At 43.2% G+C, this 25641-nt stretch overlaps 1 protein-coding gene across 1 annotated transcript; it reads left to right on the top strand.

Annotated features, from left to right (window-relative positions):
- The first annotated feature begins 1888 nt into the window (after positions 1 to 1888).
- On the top strand, positions 1889 to 23918 carry LOC110975512 (gamma-aminobutyric acid type B receptor subunit 2-like). The gene is made up of 16 exons (XM_022228058.2): positions 1889 to 2214; positions 8081 to 8218; positions 9068 to 9238; positions 9745 to 9846; positions 10905 to 10970; positions 12189 to 12380; positions 13401 to 13631; positions 14959 to 15022; positions 16436 to 16525; positions 17007 to 17163; positions 17524 to 17659; positions 18781 to 18888; positions 19033 to 19158; positions 20598 to 20743; positions 21374 to 21566; positions 22508 to 23918. Exons 1-16 carry the CDS (start codon positions 1966 to 1968, stop codon positions 22697 to 22699), a joined length of 2361 nt encoding a protein of 786 aa, XP_022083750.2. The 5' UTR covers positions 1889 to 1965; the 3' UTR covers positions 22700 to 23918.
- Positions 23919 to 25641: the final 1723 nt, after the last annotated feature.

Genomic DNA, 25641 nt, shown 5'->3' with positions numbered 1-25641 from the left:
TGTTAATAGTACTAAAAAAAGAACATTTCGAGAGCCATAAACAGGCCGTTTTGACAAGGTTTTGCTGCAGGAGTTTCATGTTATAATTACGGAAGCATTCGTATCAGGAACATGGCCTCCAATGCCACATGGTCTCAGCCCCCCACCCCCGGCTTTTCAAATATCACCCCTGCCCCCACAAAATTTCCATCTCCCAGCTCCCGGCACGAATTTACGCCAGCGCACATGGGCGAATGATAGAAGCCACAACAGACTGTGTGCACAAGTTTTTAACCAAACTCCTGATCAAGCAGTAAAAAAAAATCCTTTTATTGAAGGGTTATCCTCATTTTGGGGATTGGGATTCATAGGAAACGTTCACAGAAGTGGTGATAATAATACTGAAGCGTGACGTTATATTGAACCATGTAGAGTAGTGCAACCAAATAGAGTACGCATGCGTGGTAGTTCACACGCTGGTTCTTGCACCAAGGGTGCATTCCACCAAATTGTCGTATTTCTGCGCGCGAGCTCATTAAATTTTTGTGATCCCACGGGGTTTTACAATAAGACATGCCAAAATCAGGAGGGATCAAAGAAATATTTCTATAAATCCCGAATTTGGAACTGATAGTTTCCAGTTTGGGGTATTTCTTTCACAAAAAGCCCCAATTTTGGGGTCTATTTTTGATAGAGGCGGGCGGCTACATTCAGAGCTGAGCGCAAAGTCTTCCCGCGCTATCTGGGGTGTCTTCGGGGACAGAAGACTACACATTTTTTTCGTGGCCAACCCACATAAAACTGAAACGAAAAGTGATCTTCTGGCCATATAGTCTTGAATTTCCAGTTTAAAAAAAAAAAAAAAGTGGCTGTTCTTCACGAGAGTCAACAGACGGCGCTATTTCAGGGCTTTTTGCACTGTTTTCTTTGAGCGCGTAAGCCTATTTCATGGCAACCCGAATGCTTGTACACAAAAAATACTGAATCATTCAACTATTCGTAAACCACGGATCAAAGTGCCTGCTCAGCTTTCTGATCACGGATACGTTAATCAGTATTGTCTATAACAAAACTGTGAATGTTTTCTCTCTGTGAATGGGAATCATTCACACACTCAAATGTCTCAAAATGGAACGCTACACTGTTCGTGATACGACGTCAAAGTGTCCCTAGGCCGTTGGAATTATAGTTTTCAAGATGTAATTTTTTTTTCAAGATTTTTTTTTTCAAGATGTACTTTTTATTTTTAATATAAGTTGGGTAAGGGCAAACCTGTCATATATAGGAATTATAGTTGTTGTCGCCTACACTCCCGAAGCTGATTTGCTTTATTTCCTTACTCTCGTGCTGTTGATAAGCAGAAGTAGCGAAAGCTGGTCATAAAATGCAGGATTAACGACACACATCTTGCCTTGGACCACGCCTACACAGTTATTCGTGCATCGGAAAGCAAAATAGACTTGGTACCAAGTCGATAATTGGTTTAGGGAAATAAATGCTTCTTCCTTCGCGCGGGGACGTTAGTTGCCTCGTCCTCAGTTAGTAGATGATCGACCATCAGATCATTACCTCGGAACTTAGCCAGTGATGTTACTTATCTTCAACGAGAGCCGCACTAATGGACCTCAACTGAAGTTTACGGACAAAACACGACTACCCCAACCTAGAAAGAAAAGAGCTAAACGCCACCGACATTCTATGAGCACCAGCTGTTGATGCCACCGATGCATCAGCAGATAGCGTGAGCCCGTCAACCAGTGAGCTTTCTACCTCTTCTTCGTTAAAGTGGAGCGGGCCAAGATCACCGCCTTTTGATGAATGGATTTTGCTATTGACACCGAGTATTTAAGAGGTACTCGTCGGAGGAGAGCCTTTGAAGCTGGGGTTTGAGACAAGGTTCCCCGTCTAAAGCTGAGCAACTCTGAAGCGAGTTAGCTGCAATATAGGGTGTTACTTTCATCCTGTACAGTCGCTCGAGGCGAGGAGATGCTACTGCCGGTGTTAGTGCGGGCCTTGGTAATCTTAGCGGGACACGGTTGCGGCGTCTTTACCGTGGCTGCGTACCGCGCGCCCTTGCACATCGGCGGTCTCTTCCCGCTGTCAGAGAAGGACGGCTGGAGCCGATTTTTCGGCCACAGTGCCCTGGTCGGTTCCAAACGAGCGATTGAGGATATCAACAACAGGAGTGATGTGTTGCCGAACTACACCTTGGTCCTGCATGTCGCTGACACAGAGGTACTTATGTGGCCTAACTGTCCTAATTTTACAATTGTTTTTTTTTTCCTTTTCTAAAGTGCTGAAGTTACTGTAGAGCTAAAACAAATTAGGACGATCAGAGAAGCAACCGTGCGACACGAGTTCAAATTGCATAACTAATATGTAAGGAAGTATTATACATGCATGGGGAAGGTTTTTTGTTTGTTTGCGTGACTAAGTACGTGATTTGTCTTTAGTCCTTAATTTTGGTTGAGACTAGGGAAAAGTTGCTTTTGTTACAGCGCATTTCAACAGACAGAACGGGTAACTGGAGTTCAATGTCTGTCGGCGTGAAACTTGGCAAAATGTGCTGAGAGAATGGTATCCATACCCTCATCGGTTGAAAAGAGCCAAATGGGTTGGGAAATGCCCAATGAGTTGGTAGCGATGTACCGCAACGCATGTTTTTTTCAGTCGTTCGTGAACCACTGAAGTTCAGTTCTGTCCAAAGGAGCCTCCGTTGCTAGGAACACTGTCTTGATTCAGGTAGCTGCTCATAAAGTTAACAATTGTGATTTCGAAATTACGAGCTAGAGATTGCCATTTGTAGCGATATACCTTTTTAAATAAACCATTTGACAAAAAAAGGCTGCATTTCCGTACAACCTCCGTACAAGATTCGAAAGAATGCACGAAATAGACCGTTCATACCTTCATACCAGCTGCTAGTGTTTTGGTAATAAAAATCAAGTTCACTGTGCCCACGCAATTTTGTCAATGTCAGTAAGATCGTCACCTCCACTAACACGTCGAACGACTCTGTACTCAGATTTATAAAAGTACAGGTCGGTATGGCTTGCAAAGTTAACATTTAATCCCGGATTAGAGATATCTCTATTATTAATAGACATGTTCTCATTAGGAATTGAGATATATCTATTATTAATAGACATGTCTCTATTAGGAATTGAGATATATCTATTATTAATAGACGTGTCTCTATTAGGAATTGAGATATATGTATTAGGTATATCCGTTTACGAGGATTAAATGTTAACTTTGCACGCCATAGTGAGGTATACTGATTAATGAATAAACCTTGTAATCTATAAGAAATGATCGGCGAACTTGTGTAGGCATACATGTATTACTGCTTGGTCGACTTAGGGTCCACCTTTGGTGGTTGGCAATGTGCCAAAATTATATCATGATATGGATAGTTTACGTCACAACTTTATACCGAGAAGATACGATATCTGTTGCAAGCTTTGTCAACTAGAACATAAAAATGGACAAGCTTTTTCTACAAGTAACAAAATAACCTCGGCAGCACATTTTGAGGCAGGCATAATCATAACTAAGGATTCATTTGCGAGGAACAAAGATGAAACTGCCCTTGTTATTGACAAATATAAAAGTAGTCATGAAATTTGACGGCAGCAGCTCACCTATTAGCTGTGTACTACTGCTAAACCTGACGCATACCAACGAAGCGAGAATACAATACTCTATAGTAAAATAACAAGAACTTGAACCAATAGGAACTTTGATATAGGCCTACTTAGCTGCCACCGAAGCAAACAAAGAACTATACAGGCTGGTAGATGGAATCTGTGCTATTTGTAAGGAATGGTACGCTTGTATAGCAAAAGTCCAGCTTTTACTTAAAAGGAATTCCAGGTTATACTGCACTTCACGTAGCCCAGAGTGCAGATTGATGATGTACATTTTCGATTAAGTCTGTCATGTCATGTAAAAATACTCTGCTTCTAAAAAAGAAAGACCGTTTCAACTTTACCTCCAGGGGCGGATCCAGGGAGGGGACATGCATCTTTGCTAAACTTGCAAATTAACAAAAATGAGCGTTAGCGAGCATTTTTAACAGCTATCATGCTATTTAGTATCAACAAGCGTCAACCTATAATGTCAACACCACAATCAACCTCTGAATCTTCTCACTAGTCTGTGTTCGCGGAATAGTTCCACGTAAATGTGGGGCCCGGGAAAAATAACTGCATCACATTCTAACTACGTTTAAATTCTAAATCATTGGGTCTGGGAACTTTTGACGTGTATTTACGTGCTCTCAGATTTTACAGTGTTAGAAATATGATTCGCCTTTTTCTTTTAAATTATGACAAAGATAAACAATTCTCGATCGTGAAAATGTGTCAAACGACAATATGAATGTCAGTCTCGCATGCATGTGAATAGCCCCAACTTTGATTTCTTTGTTTGTTTTCTTTGTTCCGTTCTATTAATATTCACGATTTGATTGTCATGGCATATTCCTCTGCTTGGCAAGACTTCTGTCGAACGACTGCAGTCCGAAGGTTAATCGAGGCTGTCTATATAAAGGACGCGGGAAGAAAATCTGCAAATTGAATCAAAATTGTTCGTGTCTCGCTTTTATTGAAGAATGAAAAAAATTATGTACGCATTGCTGCTCTGTGCTCCAAAGGCCGGTCCATAGCGAACACAACGCGAATGTGTGACATTAGATCCAAACACTGAAACACATTTCAACTCGATCGAAACTTTGCTGCAGATTGTTTTCCTGCCGTACAATTGGCTTCGCTTTCACATTCGAATGCAGTATGAACCGGCCTTAACTCGGGGCAAAAAAAAGAAAGAAAGAAATATAATTAAGCTCTGGTGGAGATATTTGACATTCTTTCCTGTCCCTGGACGAAAGGACTTATATGCAGCAAGGTATGAGACGGAGAGAACCCCCCCTGCTTTGTGTTGGTCATTGTCTCGCAGGAATCTGAGGAATTCCTTTCAGACATCTTGGGGGGATGTGTTAAGTAACAATAGTCTTGAATGTGCATAGGGATTGGACATGTTGGGGGGGTACCCCTCGGTCTCATTTCTTGCTGGGTATAAAAGGACTACGGCTGTGAGTGAAGTCTGGTACCTAAGACCTGAACATGGAATCATTGCGAATGGAATGGAGTCATAAAACTCCAGGTGATCACTCCAGCGTAGGCCGAACTAACTATTTGGCTATCTGTTGAAAGACGTTTTGAAGAGGGAGTGGAATGCATCTTGATGATAACCTATTTACCTCAAAACAAATTTGATGTTCCAATCACAGAGTTTTAAATAGAGAACACAGTGGATCAGATGACCACAGCCACTATAGTAATAAGTAGCATTAATATATCACAACTTGCAAAATGCTCCACTACCCTAATTTTTTCACAGGGAGGCCAACATGCTGGGATGAAAATACGCAACTTAGAGATCGAAGTGAAGCGCACTACCTCTTCACGAGCCTAATGGACCTCTTCATTAGTAAATTCATATAAAAGCATAGTCCAACAGTCTTTCGTGTAATGAATACGTCACACGCACAAGTGCGTGTGTAAAATGCATTCAAGTGCGAGAACTAGCGTGGGAACCTACAAGCGCGTACTCCGTTCGTTTGTACGGTATCGTACTGGTTTTAATTGACGTCACGCGCGTAACTGAATGCGTCACGCGCTTAGTGATGTGTGAAAAAGGCATTACGGCGAAACGAGCGCATACACTATTCGTTTGCACTGCACTTTCTAGTTCACAGTGATGTCACAACTCGGTACTCCGTGATTTTGAAAATATTAGACTCGCGTTGCAGCCGTTCATCGGTATGTCAACAGTAAAAACACCACCAACTTGTGTGAATTATGGTAATCAAGCGGTTGCAGCATAATGGCTCGTCATAGAACATCATAGAACCCTCCTAGACCAGGCTTCCAGAAGAGAAAAGTGCTAATCTGAGAGGGAAAGATCACAAAATCTGTACCCCTGTACATTTTCAATGTGTCACTTAAGACGTGTTTTGCCGCCTCGGCCATTTATACGCATGCGCGCATAATGGCGCACTTCCAATGTTGCTCACCGAAGTACACACTGTCAGGAGGCTTTGCGGAACAATTATGGCCCTTTTCCAATACTCGACTTGGACTCCGTCTCAGGCTTCGTTCCCAAAACCAATCCCCGATTGTGGGCCTGAAGCGTTTAAATTAAATTGGATTACTGTAATTTCTGGCTCTCTTGCATCTTGTTTGATGTTTTGTGGCACTATTAGACTGATTACTGCGCTTACAGCTTCAACGTCAGCTAGTTAAAAACAGTTGAAGCCTGAGACGGAGCCGAAGTTGGGTATTGGAAAATGGCCTATGAGTGCCTAATTGGGCCCGGCCTACGGAACACTCAATGGTTGAGCGACAATAGAATCGCGCTTGCGCCAACAAAATGGATGACAGTCTAAGTGCATGGCCACGGAAAGCTTGAAAGAAACCACGGAAGATGGTCGACAGGACTAAAGGAAAAAGATTTCCTCACCAGTTTATTAATTCGGCAAAATTTGTGAGGCTATTCTCCTTGCCGGTGTTGTATTTTCTTCTAAATAATTTTATCAGTGTTTTCAAATTGAATTAAAACACAATTCCGGACTGGCAGAGAGAGAGAAAAAAAGATGTTTTCGTGTTCCGCTATTCATTGGAGTGATTATGGCGAGTGAAAAGTGAAGATTTTCGAAACTTTCACCATAAATGCCCTTGAATGAAACGCTAGGGAAAGGCAACTTCCATCTTCAACGTGATTATCAGGTGCGAAGGATAATAGGCAGGAAGCGGTTAGTCTTTGGCAGGATTGTAAGTGAACCGGTGCAATTCTCCAGAGTCGTCCTCCCACAAAACAGAGCCTCGCGCGCGCAGTGCGGGAAGTGCAGCCAAACTCTTTCCCCGGGGGCCTTCCCTGCAAATTAAAGACGGCCCCCGGGGGGGGGGTTCTCTACGGGTCTTTGACGCGTCCGCCGGTCGATAGGAAGGAGACTCTCGCAAGGGGAAGGACTGCGATGCAAAAGACGTGAAAGATATTTAGATTACAGCTGGGGAGAAATGAAAGCATTAGTTGATGAAATGGCAAATCAAATGAAAAACCAGTGAATCTTTACACATAATAAACAAGAAGAGGGAGACGATGCTAAAAGGCCTATCTGCAGTGAACAGCTTGCATCGATATTCATAGTATTTCATTTTATTCTTGTAAGGCCGGTACATTATGCTCGTTGAAAATTAAAAAAAAACCGCAGCGAAGGGACTTGATGTCCGTTTACGTCGACTGCAAAATTGCCGTTGGTTGAAATGTGTTGCGGCTTTTTTTTATTACGTCATGATGATGGTCGAGACTTGCAGTGTGAAGCCTTTGTCGAAAATTCTAGAGAGACATTTCCTTCTGAGACACAGTCAAGGGGCCACGGCGCTACCGCACCAGGCTTGAAACGAGTACGTCAGGGGCCTGGCGATAGCACTGAAGTTACTCTGAACGTGAAACTTAAGTTGCAGTTGCGAAATTTAAGGAGAGCATTTCTATGTAACGGGGTTTGTTCCCAGTTTTTTCTTCAGAGATGTCCGACGAGGCGCATTCGTTCATATCACTAGCGTGGAAGAACAACCAATTTCGAATTTCGAGGGTGCTTATTTCGATTGCATTATTTTATGTTTGGCTCGATAGTAGAGACCGCGGTAACGCTCTCAGTGGTCCTTCGCAGTGGCCCCCACCAATGGCAGTAGGCATTGACGGCCGTTCTCCGTAAAACGCAACACAATGCTTTCCGCACAAGGGGGCCGTCGGAAATGTCCAGTAAAACAGCGCTTAGATTCGTTCACAGCGTGGCGTTCAGAACAGAGCCGTGCCACTGCCGTTCAGAAGGCTAAATGAGCGTGACTTGGCCGGTTGGGCTAGACAACGGCGCCGTGCCGAATTCAGTTTGCCGGGCCACCAAATTCTTCTTTTTGTACTCATAACAGCCGTTCCGAATGTTTAAAATCAGTACATTCGCGTTTGGCACGGAGTGTAGAACGGGCTATTCAAGTCCTTGAATCGTTCATTTTTTTCTCACAAATTGTCTTTTAAGGGGAGCACGCCCGTGGCCTTGAACAGACTGTACGAGTTCATTTACGAGCCGCCGGTCAAGGTGGCCATCTTCGGCCCGATGCTATCTTCACTGACCGAGGTGGTCGCTGAGGTGATTGGCAAATGGAACATCGTGGAGGTAGCCGCAATGATGATTCTCTTAGATAAATTTTTCTGCAATTAAAATATTTACTTCTCTATTAGGTTAAAAGCACGGAAAAGCGGACGTTTTCAAATATTTCAAATTTTCGATGCTTCTTGGAAAACTGAGGGCGCTGTTGCTGTCATCTAGGGAAGACATGGCTCAGTGCATTGGTTTTTTTTCTGTTTAAATATGCACGCAATGAAATTTTCTTATAATCACTTTTTGTGTATGGCTCTACTCTTTTCTATGTATGAGGACCGTATGGACTCTTATTTTGAGTTGAGGTGAACTGAAAAGTGCATTTTTTAAACATTCAAAACTAACCAAGCATTTCTGGGTAAGTGAGGGCGCTTTTGCCGTGATGTAAACCCAGGAAGACACAGATCAGTTTGCAAGTTATCATGTTGAAATTGTGAACTCCAACTTTGCTATTTGAAATTATCTCTGAGAAGAGGTTGCTCCCCCACTTATTGCTACAGACTTACACAAAGATAAATTGAAAAAGGAAATGAAATCTAAATCCAGAAAGTCTTTGTGCAAAAATCAGTGCAATATTGAGGTTCAATACCTTGGATGACATGATCGTCTTGCTCATGAATATACAATATATCTTGAAAGAGAGTTCAGTTGTTCGTAGGGACGCGGCGACCGCCGTGCCTGCATTTAATATGTGTTTGTAAACAAGCAAAGTGCAGTTCCCACCAAAGGAGCCTCCGTTGCTCGGAAAATTAAGTCCTCTCTTGGCCCCGCTGGGGCGGATGATGTCGGTGACCTGCTCTGTTCATTCGGAGTGTACTGGACAGTGGCCAGGTTGTTGACCACGCGTGACCGTTTTCTGGCCAGATGTCACCCGGCGCTTCCACGCCAGTTCTGAGCCAGCGCGACAAGTATCCCCACATCTACCGCATGATCACTTCGGCGGCCAGCTTCTCCTCGGCACAGCTCGAGCTCTTCCGACTCTTCGGCTGGAACAAGATCGCCATTCTACACCAGACCAAGGAGCCGCACGTCGGGGTAAGTTTGCTTTAATGTGCCTCCGCGTAAGTCATGCCCGCAGCCATAAGTAATACATTATACAAATCTATACGCTTAAGTTAAGAAAACTGTCCCACAAGTTTTAGCCTCTTTCTCATCATTTTTATTTGTGGAAATCTTCCAACTATTTTTTTTAACATACCTCTGTACTGTTTTTACCATCAACACGAACTTCGCGGCGCCACCCAGCACTGTGCCAGAGGTGATATGGCACTTAGGCCAACATAGGGCCTACTAAACAGTAATTCCTGGGGCCCACGAAACACTTTACTTGATAGTGCGTTTCGACGTTTATAAGACATTTTCGTGATCGACCGTATTGATTTCTTCCAGGTTTGGTCACATGGTGCTGGTGCATACCTGAAGCATCCCCGTTCGGCGAAAGACCCGACTGATCAAATTTTGAGTCGCGCCAAAATACATGTTGTCAGGCCTATTGCATTCGTAATCTCAGTGTAATCGATTCTTTTCGATTCTGACTGCAGGTCATAAACGAGCTACAGAATTTGGTATCGGCCAGTAACTATTCGATTATTGGTGCTGAGAGTTTTTACAAGGACCCTTATGATGCCATTGAACGCCTCAGGGTAAATACTGGTTTTTCTCCATGCCTGATATAATGCAATACAAGCATATTCTATTGTTCCAATGTTCCTTCCCTGTTACTCCTAATCGTCAGTGGCAGCAAACTGCCAACCTGTTGGAAATGTAAAACTCGAGAATTGACTAAGACCATCCCAGTGACGGACCTCAACAGTAACTTGAAGCAATGTGAAGTCAACGAAACTCCACTGAAACGACGTATATAGGCAATGTATTGACCGAGTTTCTCTGTTGCCGAAAGTGACCGACAAGCCTGACTTCTACATCACTCGTCAACCAGTTGAGTAATCGACTGGATTCTTAATTCGTGTAGATCCTTTTCAAAATTTCTAGCTTATTTACCAATCTATGACCACAATGCTGTAGATGTATAGAAGCTTTGCACGGTAGCCATCTTGTAGGGCAGTTCCTTTGTTCCACAGGGAAACCTCGTTTGTTCTTAACCTGTGAACCAAAAGCTTTTGCCTGCAAGATGGCAGCCATACTAATCCTCTTGGGATAAGAGTTGTACTGGAAGCATCGCTGGTTACCAATATTCCCAGTGGATAGCAATTACGTGCAGAAGCCAGGACCATTGAATTGTTTAATGGAGAGAAAAAAAGTGGATTGCTGTGATGAGGTTTTAAACCAGTATAGGCGACAGATACCCGAATAAATTAACCTTTTCCCATGTCTGGTTGTTAATACGGGGATTGATTTTTTCGGAACCTCGATCAACTTTGGCCGTTTTTATCGATTAAAGGCCGACTCACACTTGGCGCAAAAGCGGGCATGGACACGCAATTATGACGTCAGAGGAGGTATCCATGCTGGGAATTTGCAAAGGTTGAACAAATTTTTTTAAAAATCTTTTTGCGACGTCGAATGGGCTGCACTTGCGCGTTCAGCCGACATATGAACTGGCTTTTACTCGATGTGTTCCTTTCCATGAACACCCATTTCAGCAAGGAATATGCAAAGATGAACATAACACTTAGTCATAACGTCAATAGCGACTGACCCGCACAGTTTAAATGACAGTATCATTTTCATGACTTTGCAGAATAAAGATGTCCGAATCATTGTATCTAGTTTCTACGAGGACGTCGTGTGGAAGGTCTTTTGCAGCGTAAGCATTTTTCATAAATCATCGGAACAGGCTGTTTATTTTTGCCTTGATTATTTCTTCCGCTATACTGTACAGTAAGTCTCCCAAACAGCCAACCCAAACGTAAGAGTCATTTTTTCAAAAAAGTACCCGTCTTAACTAACTGATTTGATAAGAAATCAACGTTAATAGTGTTTTCTATTTAAACTACAAAATTCATGTAAAGATCGTTTTGCGTTGCGGAAATATACTTAGTTACATAGTACAACTCATTTTTTGTTCAGTCCGATGGAAATTTGCGCAAGTGTTTCTTTCAAGTGTAATGCAATACGGGCGTTTCACAATAGTGCACCTCCAAGAGTATGCAATGCGTTGACCAATCACAATGCACGAGATGTGTGGATCCCTTCCTAACGCGCATTGGGTCGACGATTTCGTGCATTGTGATTGGCCAACACAATGTAAACCCTTGGAGGCACACTATTGTGAATTGCCCGTATTCACTGAATTCAAATCTTCAACTGTCAAACATATGTTTTGGGTCCATATATTTACTTTGTTGGAATTTCATCCCAGCTTTAAACGTGATTACACTAATGCTTAATACACGGGGCAATACCTATTTCATTTACTGCACAATTTCAGCGTCCAGTGAGTTTTTAACGTGACCAACTTACCTCGGTCAATTTGCACCAAGGTGCTGATCTTATCTGTAAAATTAACTTTGAACCGTTTAGGATCCTGTTCATTTGTTGATGAAAGACAAAGAGGGTTTTCTACAACTCAAAAGAACCCTGTGGAATTTAGGCTCCTCGTTCAGTAGGCCTTTCCAGTGATCTCATAATGTTAAATGGTGTTATATGTCGCAAACATAGCATTGTGCTTGCTGCCGTCAGTCCCATTAGACAAGCCTATGTAACCGGGATTATTTCCGCAACAACGAAATATAAATGGAAAAAATACTTTAGGCCTAAAAGCTTCAGTTTGATAGCAAAATTAATAATGATTTTATGAAAGTTCGAAATTTGCAAACGTCATCGAAAGAATGATTGCAAAATAAACAACAACAACAACAACAGTACAACAATCTGGTTATCAACTCGTGATTGGCTGTATCTGTTGACTATTAATAGAAAATAAAAAGTCCTTGGTTATTATGATTAACATTAATTTCCTCCATTGCCTGTTAAGTTAAACATTTCTGGATTGGCGTTATACTCTTGTCTCTTCCTCAACCAGATTTACAAGTTGGGCATGTTCGGGCCCAACTACGTGTGGATCATCCCTGGTTATTTCACCAATGGCTGGTGGGCAGCGGACAACAACGGCGTAGAATGCACACCGGAGCAGTTGAAGACGGCCAGCGAGGGGTACCTGACTATCACCTTCAGTATGTACGGGCTGAGTGAAGACCCGGGTATATGTGGGAAGGTAAGGACGGCTGCAGGCCCGATTTCGAATCGGGCGATCTTTGGCAGAGGTAAAGCTTTGCGGTGCTCTGTAGCTCTGCTGGATCTCCCACCGTTTTGCTGTTGTATTCAAATTGACATTAAGCGGTCCGGGAGTAGGAAAGCGGCGCCATGTTTTTCCCTGAAAAGGTAATTTTCCCCCCAATTTTTCCAAATTTGATGTGAAAGGCTGTGAAAGGCTGCAATATATTTCGCATCCTTTCTCCCAGTACGTGTTAAAAACACCACAATATGGTGTCACTTCTGAAAAAGCCCATCATGAAAAATGCAATATCCCTAACAAAATGGCGGCAAAAATAAATCCAGTTATGAGAAAACATGAAAACAATTCTTAAATAATTGTGATGAAATTTCAAACCATGAAAACCTTGAAAATAATAACTGTAAATTTAAAAGATGGGTGGTTTTTGAATGGGCAGATTTCTCTTTAAGCAACGTTAAACTGAGATTATGACCATGTATTTTTATCTAGTGAAATGTATTTCCACTTAAACCTTCAAAATGCACCCGTCTCCAAAGTTGAGAAGATTCAAGAAGATGTCTGAATTATCTTTAGCCTGGAAATAGCCGGGGCTAAATCCTCCCTCGACTTTATTTCCGTTGTCTAAGCGCGTCTGTGTAAGCTCCAAGCCTTTTTACAAATTAGGACCTACAGAAGACCGCAAACTTTGCGGCGGCGGGATTTGAAAACATGTAGCTCGCTGTAAATCTCTAATACTGAAGCAAGATACGAGACGGAGAGAACCCCCCCCCCGCTTTGTGTTGGTCATTGTTTCCTTGGAATCTGAGGAATTCTTTTCCAAGATTTTGGGGGATGTGTTAGGTAACAATAGTCTAGAGTGTGTATAGCGATTGAACATGTTGAGGGGGGATACCCCTCGGTCTCATTTCTTGCTGGATATAAAGTCTCTTATGAAGCGCTACAGTCACCGTCAATGGGGATTAACTGTCCCCACGCTCCTGGTTACATCACTTCACTTAGACACCACAAGAGTTCCGGGAGGAGATCGCCAGTGAGGTCGGCTACACCATCTCGGTCACAAACCGCGGCTCAGCCGCCATGGGTTACGACGGCATCTGGGCCTTGGCCCTGGCCATGGATCAAGCAGAGGCCGACCTGACCGGCCGGCTGGATTCGTACCGGTACGGGGACGTGGAGTACGCCCGGTCGGTCGGTAGAAGCATCCACCGTCTCGGCTTCGACGGTATGTCGGTAAGAATTCAAAGAAATGTGGTTGTATTTGAATGGATCCCAGTTCACTATGGAATACCTGGTATTAAAACTGACCACCTTGCTAAATCTGCAACTCAAAAAAGTTTCAATGATTACTACTCCCGTTTTCAATATCAGAAGTTAAAAGCACTCCTAATCTGACCGCAAACAAAATTGGAAACAGCTATTGACTGGAAATAAGGACATCCTATGTAAAGATTCTCATGAGCCATCTTTCACCATCTCCTGTTGGGGCATGGGCTGATGGAATGAAGCCATCCTCTACAGACTTCGCATTGGGAGACAGCTTGGCCCTGGAGAAAGCCTTCAGTCAGTAACACTGTGTTGCTGGACGGTTATGGCACGGTAACTGCACGATTCTCCATTCGATTTTCTGAGCTATTCTTCAAAGCTGTGGCACACTGGACACATACTCTGCCATACCTAAGACCTAGTCGTTGACACGTGGAGCGCGCCCTCGATTATGGTGGCAAAACGTGCCATTGTTCTCCGTGACGTCCGCCTCCACAACTGAGCTTGAAGCTAATTAGGGGCCTAATTATGTCGTTTCTAATTTCCAACCGTTCGAAATATCATACTAAGGGAAACAAATGATATTCGGGGGAAAGCAAGCAGTGTAGGCCTATACCCACTATCGGAGCTGTAAGGACTCGGGTCACAATTTTAGTGTCTCGACTCGAGTCCAAACTAATAAATTACTCGACTCGACCGAGTCACTGCGAGCAAATCACTCGACTCGAGTCCCTCATCAGAAGACACGACTCGGAAGGAAAGTTTATAAGACTATGAGTCCTAAAAATAAAAGCATACTTCTTCAGGGGAAAATTATTTGCAATTAGGCCTACTTGCAGTACCGAATTTTAATGTTGAACGTGCCGTGTTACCATCAATAGCAAGATGAGGTGTGACTACATGTAGAAACCCAGTGGTAAATTTTAATTAAAGTGCCAAAGAATGTCTTTCTCTCTTGTTTTTATTGGACGTATTGTGCTCAATTATTGGTAACTCGACTTGACTCGACTTTTTTGCCTAACTTCATTCGAGTCACTGCGTTACATAACTCGACCCGAGTCACTGTGTTATGTTACAATGACTCGACGCGATTTGAGTCACAAAAACTAGTGGCTAATTACAACTCTGCCCGTGCACTTTTCCCCCAACTCACCAGGCCTCCTACAAAGTCAAAGTAGAACCTGACCCATGGAAATTACTACGTGTGCCTGGACATGCCCGAAAGACCGAGGAAATCTTCGTCTAAAATCACAAAATGAACGAAAACTCTTAGGTTTGTCATTTTGTTTGCCAGGGCCCGGTTCGTTTTGCTGAAGGTGGTTACAGAATCGGAAACCTATTGATCGAGCAAAATATTGGTAAGTGATTCCAACTGACTTTTTAAAAAATAGTTTTAGTCTAACATTTGCAAAGCATGGAAGTGAACACGTGACAGGTTCGATGACCTCCAGAGGGCTCCCCGACCCGATGACATGGGCTAGAACCACGGACATGTATAATAAAATCTGGACTTGCAATGCCCTTAATCAGCTTATAGAGATGATTGAATCCACTCGCGGCCATTTTACCGAGCCGAATACAAAGCTTTCCTGGCAATGCCCGCCTTTGTTCTTCCTGACGTCAATAGAAGGGAGCCAACCCACGCTTTTTTATTCGGCTCGGTAAAATGGCCGCTGGTTGGCTTCTTTTTCATACAAAGGCAATGCAAGTCTAGGTTTTTTATACACGTCCGTGGCAAGAATGCATAATGCACACGAGTCGGATACTTTTAAGATGAAGGCCACGACTCTCACCTCGGCCGTTCTTAACTTTGCAACCATTGTGTTGCAGTGCCCTCTGCCCTTCAACCAGGCATGCTGTCGACCTGGCACGTTTGGTGCATGTACAGCCAGCACGAAGCTGAGGGAGAAAGGTGGAATCCCCCTCCTTCAGATCTCGGCCCCACAGTAAAGGCTTTGCGTGGTAGCCATCTTGTGAGGCAGTTATTTTGTTTCAAAGTAAATCGTCCTTGTGCATACCCTGTGGAATGAAGCAGTGACCCGCAAGATGGCAGCCACGCAAACGTTCGCCAGGATGGAGTTTTTGCTTGTACAAAATTTACTCACACTTGTGAGTAAATCTTCATGTTTCCAACCAAAGCAATCAGTAGAATGGAAATATGGGGTTGGATAGCACCCAGAGGGGTCAGTTTAACAAACATTTTGATGGCAGGCGCAGGAAGTCTTTATTTATCTGGAAAAGGACAGACAAATATTTTAATCCCACTTGAAACTCTACCCGGCAAAAACAACTTGCCAATAATGGGGTCTCTGTGAAAACTCTGTGAACTGATTTGCCCCGAACCATTGATTAAGTAATCTATAACGTGTAATTGTTGCCGACAGCGATGTCTTCACCTTTATGATATGGGCCTCGAACTAGACCGACAAAGGGCGTTATTTTCACTACGGAGGCTCCTTTGCTGCTAACTGCGCATTGCTGGTTCACGAACGACTAGGAAACCACTCGTTACAGTCGCATCACTACCAAGAAAATGAATACCCACGACCAGCACAGCTCTTTTCAACCAATGAGGGGAGCTTCTGCTGAGGCCTGAGGCGGATAGTCATAATACAGTTTTGCTTATAAATTCATACGCCACCGTATGAAAAGTACCATTTCCGGCACTCAGATGCCCGTAAGCATAGGTTCCATATTGCATCTGGCAATGTCCAAGTGTTAAGGTATCTCCTTATGCTTGATGCGTTATCATCTATTCTTGTTATCCCAAGATGGGAAAGAGGTCGTGGTTGGGACGTACGACAACATCGCCGACCTGATCAGGTGGTCTGTACCTATCAAAAAGCTGTGGTATTACAGTGGTAAGCTACAACCTCATTCACTGACATTTCTATTTGGGACAGATTGTCAGAAAGCCAAAGTCTTAGAAAAGGATTAGGTTTTGTACCCTTGAAAAATACCTTGATTACCTACTTATCCATGACACACCGTAAACACCTTTTTATCAATGACCCTATATATAGAGAGATTTTGATATTGTTTTGGGGTTTTCTCTAGTGACATAGGCCTAGATATAGGCTTTTTGCAAGACTCTTGGTTCCTGGGACCAAATCTTCAGATACATAACGGGTAAATTTCTTAGACTGCAGAATGTAATTGTGCATCTTTTAGTGACAGAGAAGTGATCCATACATTTTGGAGAGAGCTACTGGTCGAGTGACTTCAAGCAATTTGAATCGGTCTCAATTGTACAGCGAAAGTGTTTGTGAGAAGTCTTAGGATACAAAAGTTACAACACTGGGTTCGAATCCTGTTCAAGTCCTCCCTAATATCTATTTACAGGTGGGGCGCCCCCTTTCGATTCGGATATTACAAAGACGGTTGAGTATCTCCAAGGGAACCCTGTGGCCTTCATCGCAGCCGTGAGTGTCCTCGCATCCGTGGGACTGATCCTCGCCGTCATGTTCCTGATCTTCAATATCTGGAAACGGCACAACAGGTCTGCTGGTTGCAAATTATGTTGATGTGAATATGCACTTAGCGAGGAAAGGCTCAAGTTTTGATTCGAACCGCTTGAGCTTGAAATGCAGAAGGAAATCTTCTACTTCGAAAATTACGAGGAAACCCCAGAACTGTTTTACCCCTCGAATTTAGACTCTAAAGATACATTTAAAATTGAAGCAAAGCGCTCTGTCGAATACCTTTGCAAAGTCTGGTAAGATGAAAATTGGTTCATCAAGACCAATGCGGTAGTTCTAGTCACAAAGTTGGATCTCTGTCCAAAATTCTGTAGTGTGTCGAACAACACTGAAAAGAATCGATACTGAAATTGAGTACCTGATTTCTTTTTTATATGCAGGCAAATCAAAATGTCCAGCCCAAAGATAAATAACATCATCTCTGTCGGAATCATGCAAGCGTACATAAGTGTGGCTCTCCTTGGCATCGATCGCCCCATGGTGGACCACGAGAACGCCTTTCTTGCGATTTGCAGGGTACGCATTGGTAAATTCCAACTTTTACATATTGGGGTGAGAAAAAGAAAAGGAACTTCATCTGGCTGGTTTGTTTGGCAGCGGCCGACTCAGTGTAAAATTCCGCCAGTGGTAGGCTACAGCAGCCGGCATCTTCCTCGGTGGACGGGACAGTGGAACAGCGGACCGGTGGGACTAGGGGCAGGGGATTGGGAAGGGGAGGAATTGGAATGTGAGGATGGGTGCCTCTCTCTGTAATGAAGAGAATCATTTGAAGTTTATTGACTGGGGGCATTGCAACTTTGTCATTTAATTCCCATCCAGACTACTGCAAGTTAAGTCAGCCTTAACTCTCAAAAGAGTTGGGTTATTTTTGTCCATCCCACAGACGGTTGGGGGCGGGAATTCCGCCATCCCTGCAGAAATTGGCTGTGCCACGCTCAATATTTTGTTTAATTTAGACTAAGCATTCGTATGAAGACACTCCTCATCATTACAAATGTGAGGTTTGAAATCAATCAGACATATACAGGTACATTGCAGTTTGCTATTGCGGTCATTCCAAGTTCAAAGCTACTGCAGTATTAAAAAAAAGTTTTTGGCAGACCTGTCTCGGATAAATGCGCACCGCACAAGAACGGGATATCCGGTTGTCACAAAATTGGTGTCAAATTGACTTCCGAGAGCTACTTTAAAACCACCCGCGGAGATACTGGGGAAAATTTGATCGGGGCGGATTAAGACTCAGATGTGGGCTGGAATCTGTGAATCGAGAATAGTGGCAACACACCTTTAATCATGTATCTTCATCTGCCTTCTCATTCCATTCCAGTCAAGGTCACTTTAAATTGCTTCTGTCATTAAAAATCAAGCAATCATCTGCTCCAGCTCAACCTTATATAGCACTTGACTGTACCGACTCCCGCGTGCCAAGTACACAGCTTGCTAGTGCCATGCAGTAGGGTACCAACTCATTTGACCAATCAGATGCAACATGCAAAGTGTGAGTGACGCAGTTCTTTCTATAGAACCAAACATACAGTTGGTAAATCCATAACTGACTTGTAGTTCATGTTTTATCACCCCCCAAACCAGAGGGTGGATAGTCTGCAAAATTCATATTCTAAGCTTGTTCCCATCAGATACGCTCCTGGATCATGCCCCTGGCGTTCACTCTTGCGTTTGGAGGAATGTTCACCAAGATGTGGAGGGTGTATAGTATCGTCATCGCCAACAAGACCAAAAGAAAGGTATTTAGTTCCCCTCAAGAAATGCGACGTGTTCACACCTGAATATACAGGCCGGATTTTTAATTAAACAAGAACAAACTGCCAGGGATCCCTATCTAAAATAACAATTTATGTCCATCGGCTTTCTGTTTCTCCATTTTGTAGGTGATAAAAGACTACTATCTCTTTGGCATCATCGCCGTGCTGCTGTTGGTGGATTTTGCCATACTCATCCCCTGGCAGATCATCGATCCGATACGCATCGAGGAAAAGCGGCTCCCCGTTCCACAGGTAATGAAACGTTCCCATCTTTAAGTCAGACCGAAAACCTGTCCCTTCTCACATTCTAAAATCTTAAATTATAAATAAAAATCGACAATGCACCAGTCATCAATAGCCACTGACTCCAACGCAGACTGGTGAGCCTGACCGGAGGGGAAATCCGATAGGCTCTCGATGAAAAGCTGACCTAGCTGACTTATTAACCAGTATCCATCCAGAGATGAAGTAGCCTGGAGTGTTTGGGCATGGTTGGAAAGCTGGATTGCAGGCTGACACTTTGGCGTATCTGCTATGCTTCTAGGCCCGATAGCTTTGGAGAGTTCCTGAGATTGGCTACAAGTTTTCAGCTTCGTGCCCTGCAAACAATTGTAGCTTACGTAAGCCCATTGCATGATTGGCTAAATGTCAACTTGGTGTCCTGCTTCTTTTTTTTGGGGGGGTTACATAATTCTCAGCCTGCCTTTTGTCTCATCCCCCTTAAGTTACTTTCTCCTGATTTTCCTCCTTGTTTCTTGTTTGACCTTTGTACATTTTGGGAGATAGTCCTTCACTCATCGTTGTACGTTGCCAACCGGTATCAGACAAGGTCTGAATAGGAGTCTTCGACGATAGCTTACGCGGGGACGAGGTTGAACCCGAGTCAAATCGTGCAAGCTAATCGAACTCGCCCATGTTTGAACATGCAAAATGTATGCCATCCCGCCCGCAACCAGTAAGAATCGACTCTGTTTGTGACGTCATTTCGAGTGAAAATCTGCTAAAGGAGGTTTATTAGTTAATAAGAGTTAGCTAGCCATACTTCAGTTTTCAGCTGATCATATGTACTGACAAGGTTGAAGTGGTTTCCAAGGAAAGGATGTCGGTGATTCAGACCTGGCAAAATGTGCTTTTCTTTAGCTGTGGCAACCCTGGATTTACAAACTATAGGCCTATGTAGGAAATACTTATGCCCAAATTGAACCGACTGTAGCCAAAATGGACACGTGCATAGAAGGTATAGTACCGTCTTTCCGATTGGAAAATGACTTTATTGCTAGTCTTGAAAGGAGACTAGTCTTCACACCTCGTGGACGCTTCTCTTATTGAAATGCCAGTATCTACTTCCGTTAATTTAAAAAATAAATAAACAAATAGTTAAAATCCACACTGGTTACTCCAGCGTGACGTGTAAAATGTTTTTGCTCTTCACATGTAGATTACGCGCCATGTCTTCCTTAATGTCTTCGTATTTTGTATTTGCCACCACATAAAACATGGCTGGTAATTGGTCAAAATCAAGATGTCAAGAGGAGGTTTTCTTGCATAATTAATCAGCAAATGTATACAGGTATCATAGACGCTCTGCTGAGAGTGACAAAGACTACGTTTCAAGCAGAATTAACCCTAACTTTGACATTGTTCATCGTTTGGCTTTCTCGAGCCAAATAAACTCTCGTGGTTTCACGCAGAATGAAGTGGATCTCGAACGACACGAGAAACGGGTAAAACTGAACGTCATCTGCACGTCCAATAACAATACCATATGGACACTGGTGCTCATCATTTATAAAGCGTTTGTCGTCGTGTTCGGCGCTTTCCTGGCTTGGTCAACAAGGTGAGGACAGTCGAACGTTGAGGTCAAGTGAGGGCGCATATTTTTATATTCAAAAAGAAAATGAGGAGAGACCAGAATTCAAGAAGAAAGAAACTAAGTAAACTCCAAAGGACAAAAAGATCATAAAATGGATGCCTGTTTATAAACTGAAAAAAATATATATATGGGTACCGGTCCAGGCTTTATAGAGTGAAGTGATCGAGTGCTTTTTCGAGTCCAAGTTTATTAAAATATGATTTTGTGCCGTTGGAATCAATCTTCGGAAATCTAAACGAAACCCCAGTGATCAGGAATGTCGTTTTTATGAGACGACAGGCTGGAAATGATCAGGACTCATGGAGAGAAGTGTTCAGACTTGAATCCAGGTTCATCGAGTCGTCAAATTCGACACAGGTTCTTAGTCCAGCATAAATCCGCAGAAAATAGGTAAATTAATTGTTGGTAAATGCGCATTATGGATGTCCAGACACTTGTATTCAACACACCTGGTAGGTGTGGCGCAGTCTTTACAAACGGATCTTTCAGTCTGTTTAGAAATGAACATTAGTTTAATCTCACAAAATGTACATTTGCGGTTGCACTAGCCTAACATCGATCTTGCTGATCTCTCCTTTTCAAAATCTTATCAAGAAACATCAAAGTGTCTGGCTTGAACGACAGCCATTACGTGGGCTTGTCCATCTACAACACCGTCATCTGCTGTGTGGTGGCCGTGCCTCTCTCCTTGCTAAATGTATCCTCCACCACTGTGACCTTTGCCCTCGTGTCTGGATTTCTGCTGCTCTGCATCACGGTGTCGCTCTGCATGCTGTTTATTCCGAAGGTACATGTAGGTCAAAGGTTTGACATGAAAGGCATTTGTGTTTTCGTGATTTGAATGTGAAGAGTGGGTATCAAGTTTCTTGAATTAAAGGAACTAAAAGGAGCAAAATTTTGAAACTTATCAGAAAGTCGCCATTGCATGCATTCAGGTTTTGTTTTGTCCCCCTATTTGTGGGCGAAAAGTTCTACATGTCTTTCTTGATTGGATAAAAAATTTCCTTTTGCGTTCTCCGTGAAAATGTAACGTATTGTTATGCACATGCGCACTTGTGAGATCGCCCTGGTTCATTCCTGGACTTAGCTTTCGTTGTTGCTGTCTTAAAGGCCGGTTCGCGCTTCGCGCGAAAGCGAACACAAACGCCATTTTGTGACACCAAATCCAATATTCGCGCTGCGAATTTGCGACAGTTGAACACAGCGAAGTTTCCTCACCAATCTTTCGTGACGGCAAATTCATTTTAGTGGCATTTTGAAGCGGTATAGAGGTGGTCTTTGAGCGGAGGCCGGACCATACTTCAGGCAAACGAATAGGTGAAGCAAATTTGCCGCAGCGAAATAATTTGCCACGAAATTTGCGCGAGAGGAAAAGGATTGAATTTTTTTCGTGAATTTGCAGTACTTAAATGTCACCTGTCACCACAGATTTTGCATTTTATCTTATTTCAACCAAGTTTGAACCGACCTTGACTTGGTCAAAGCCTGTCTGACCGATTTAAGTAGGAACGCAACGCTCAACAGTTTAGGTAAACAGTGAAATGGTAAAATTGTATTTCAGATGTGGAGCATATACATAGTTTTTAGTGTATAACTTTTCTCAATTTACCATGTTATTGTAAAAGTGTTCACAAGTGCTATGTGTCTCCGACAACTTCCAAATGCTGTACCGCTGAACCTTTTAGTTGCTTCTCTAGTAACAGACTTTGAAATTTTCCTGACTTTTAGATTGTCGCAGTCTACCGCAAGAACACCGTTGCAGACGAGTCTTTCCTGGGAACGAGGTTCGGAACGACTGTAGGGGCGCCCAGAGTGACTACGGGCGCGCTTGGCAACGACCTGCCGACAACCAGCGCAGTGGTGGAGTCCCGCACGACTGGGGCATTGCTGGATGCTGCACCTAACTCCGTGAAATCTTGAGGCGGTTGACTGGCATGCATTTTGGCCACATCAACCACCATACTGGTACAGCTGATGCCTGGGGTTGCCATGTGGCCTACACTGCTATTTCAGTGATGGAGCTCTTGGAACTTCGCTAATGAATATGCACGGAATTTGTATACAGATCACGTTACTGCTCACTTAGACTCACCACCCTACAAATAAAACTATACTGGAGTCGCACTCGGGACGTTTTTTTCCGTTTCTATTTTGGTCATTGGTTATTTCATTTATTTATACATTTGTTTGCTACTATCGTAGTGCTTGTATTACGTCTTTCTTTTGACTATAAACGAGAACCAAAGATTGAAATTTTCTCATCGCTGGTTCAAGATGGCGTATAGCAGTTTTTCTGTTGTCCCCAAATAATTGGGTTATATAAATTATCCATATTTGTTGTTACACGCACTAACCCGAACCAGGCATTCTCTTCCAGGGAGTAAAAACCAGGGGCAGTGATTTAGGCCCAATGCCGAATATGAAGTGAAAAAACCCACATTTTAACAGTGTGGTCTACTACGACATGCTTCGAATTCGTCTTCTGCCTGGCCGATTTCCTCTGCAGGATGACGCAATTTAGCTTTCTTTTCGTCGCTTTGAGAAACACAAATGATGTTTCTTTTGAGTGGTTATGAAAGTAGGCTCTTGTTTACAGCAAGCTGCAGGTTCACGTTTTGCCTGACTTTGGGCCCTGAGTTGGACCAAAGAAGGGGCGCAATTTTCCAAGCAACGGAGGCACCTTTGGTCGGAGCTTCACTTTGATAGTCCACGAACGACTGTGACACCCGCTGCAGTCGCACCAACTCTCCACCAACATGGCTCTTTTCAACCGATGAGGGCGTGTTTTTGCTCAAGGCGCTTGCGATGCCTACAGTCGCCGCATTTACTCCACGATGTTGAAACCATCATGTCAGCAGCAGTTCATCTTTGTCATTTGTGTATTTTACTCCTCTAGAAGCCAACACAGTTGTTCTAAACCTTCAGTTGGGAGCCTATGAACATACCTGATGACGTTGCAGCCCAGAGAAGATTGTATACTCTTGACAAAAACCCCTATTCTAAGATTTTGATTTCAGATAAAAAAGTTGCAGAGTCATGTTTTGAATAAGAGAATAAATATGTTACTGGCCGGCCTTAAACGCACGTTGTTTTTTTTTTTATTTGTTATTTTTTTCTGAAAATAAATCTGGTAAACATAAAAGACATAAAAGAACGCTGATGATGCCCTTGCCTGTGGGTCGGGCATTACTCGCGTCAATGCTCTTGAGCAGGTCTTCAACGTTTAAGACCTGCTCAGGAGCATGGACGCGACTAACGCCCGACCCGCAGGCAAGGACATCAGCAGCGTTCTTTTACGTCTATTGTGTTTACCAGATTTATTTTCATCACGACATTGCGACACAAGTGATTTTGCTGTTTCCATAAATTACGTTTCAGTGGATTCCTGGGGAAAATTAGACATACACGTATGTACATGTGAAAGTTTGAAGCTGCATAGTCTCGATACAGAAGGTATCCCTCCTGCGCCTTTGTTTTTTAATCACGCACCTGCCTATGGATGCACATGCTCTGTCCCATGGGGTAATGGTTCTTGGGAGGAGACTAGTATTAATGCCTTATGGAAGCTTCCCGAAATTTGGGCTGTACTTCCCCTTGAAAAAACTCCTCCAGAGCTACGTTGTTAGCCTTTATTCAAGTCGGATTTTCGCAGCATGTCGTGTTCAAAAAGTCGCCTCTTTCCTTTAAGACAGCACAATGACGCTTCTGACCTGCTACACTCAGTACGTACATATATAATAGGTCGTCGCATTTCATGGTTTTTGCCACTAAAACTAGTTGGGCACCGAGCTAGAACAAGAGAGGGCGCGATTTTCCTAGCAACGGAGGCTCCGTTGGCATAGGAACGTCTTTTCGCTGGTTCAGTGAGATGCATGCATTGCGTGCAGATCGCTACCAACTAAACAAACACTTCCGACCAGCATGCCATCTCGTTTCAACCGATGAGGAGGTTTTCTGCTCAAAGCAAACATGATGGTGTCAATAATAATAATATAATAACAATCCTGACGCATCAAATGTAATGTACGTGAGAAATGACAGATTATTGAAAGTACTACCAGCGGTCTCCATGATGTATGCAATCCCTCGGACCTCTTTGAAGGCAAGGGGGTATCCAATGTCAACTCCCCTATGTGTGTTCTCTCACAAAACCTCACTCTCAGGGAGAGTGAGTCCCTTTATTAAAAATTACAAGAGAGAAAACCACTCTAAAAGAGTGATATCTCCACTCCTTCAGGAGCCATACAAACGACATCTGCAAAAAGAGCTGTGGTGTTTGGCTCCTCTTTGAAGTGGTTTTCACTCGTTTGTGTTTTTTTTTTACTTTTTGGAGTGGTTTGAAAGGGACTCATTCCTTTAGAGATTAAATTTTCAAAAAGTGAGTTTTTAACTCTTCCACATTTAGAACATTCGAACTAGCTGACTGATCACAGTATTAGAGACAAGCCTCTAAAGGCGTCGACGATAAAGCATGTTGCTCAAGTAGTTAGGGAGTAGCCACTCACTTCTGGACATTTTAGTGTGCATTGTTATTAAAAGATATAGGGTCAAAGTGACGATTTCTTAGGCTAAACCTACCCTTCGCCAATGCAGCGCAAGTGTGAAAAAAATGAATGAAATACCTCTGACGTCAGAAAATTCAGGGCAAATGCAACTTTTCCACGAGGAGCACACTTCAGCCGTCGTATTTTAATCGCTTTGCCATTACTCTCTATTGTTTTATCCGACTGGAGCATATACCCTAGTCGGTTGAAAAGAACTATAATGGTCAGTAGTGTTCATTTTGCTGGTAGCGATGCTACTGTAACGTGAGCATTTCCAAGTCGTTCGTAAACCAGCGAAGTGTAGTTCCGGCCAAAGGA

Source organism: Acanthaster planci, linkage group LG20 (genome assembly GCF_054643075.1).
Source record: "Acanthaster planci isolate LZ-2023a linkage group LG20, COTS_SCS, whole genome shotgun sequence".
NCBI classification, from domain to species: domain Eukaryota; kingdom Metazoa; phylum Echinodermata; class Asteroidea; order Valvatida; family Acanthasteridae; genus Acanthaster; species Acanthaster planci.
The sequence above is the reverse complement of the archived record's forward strand: the minus strand, read 5'-3'. Positions and strand labels throughout refer to the sequence as shown.

Coding starts and splice junctions, on each gene's coding strand:
- LOC110975512 (XM_022228058.2), top strand. CDS start 1,966: ATGCTACTGCCGGTGTTAGTGCGGGCCTTGGTAATCTTAGCGGGACAC. Junction 9,239..9,744: donor CCAAGGAGCCGCACGTCGGG/GTAAGTTTGCTT, acceptor TTCTGACTGCAG/GTCATAAACGAGCTACAGAA. Junction 17,660..18,780: donor CCTTTCTTGCGATTTGCAGG/GTACGCATTGGT, acceptor TGTTCCCATCAG/ATACGCTCCTGGATCATGCC.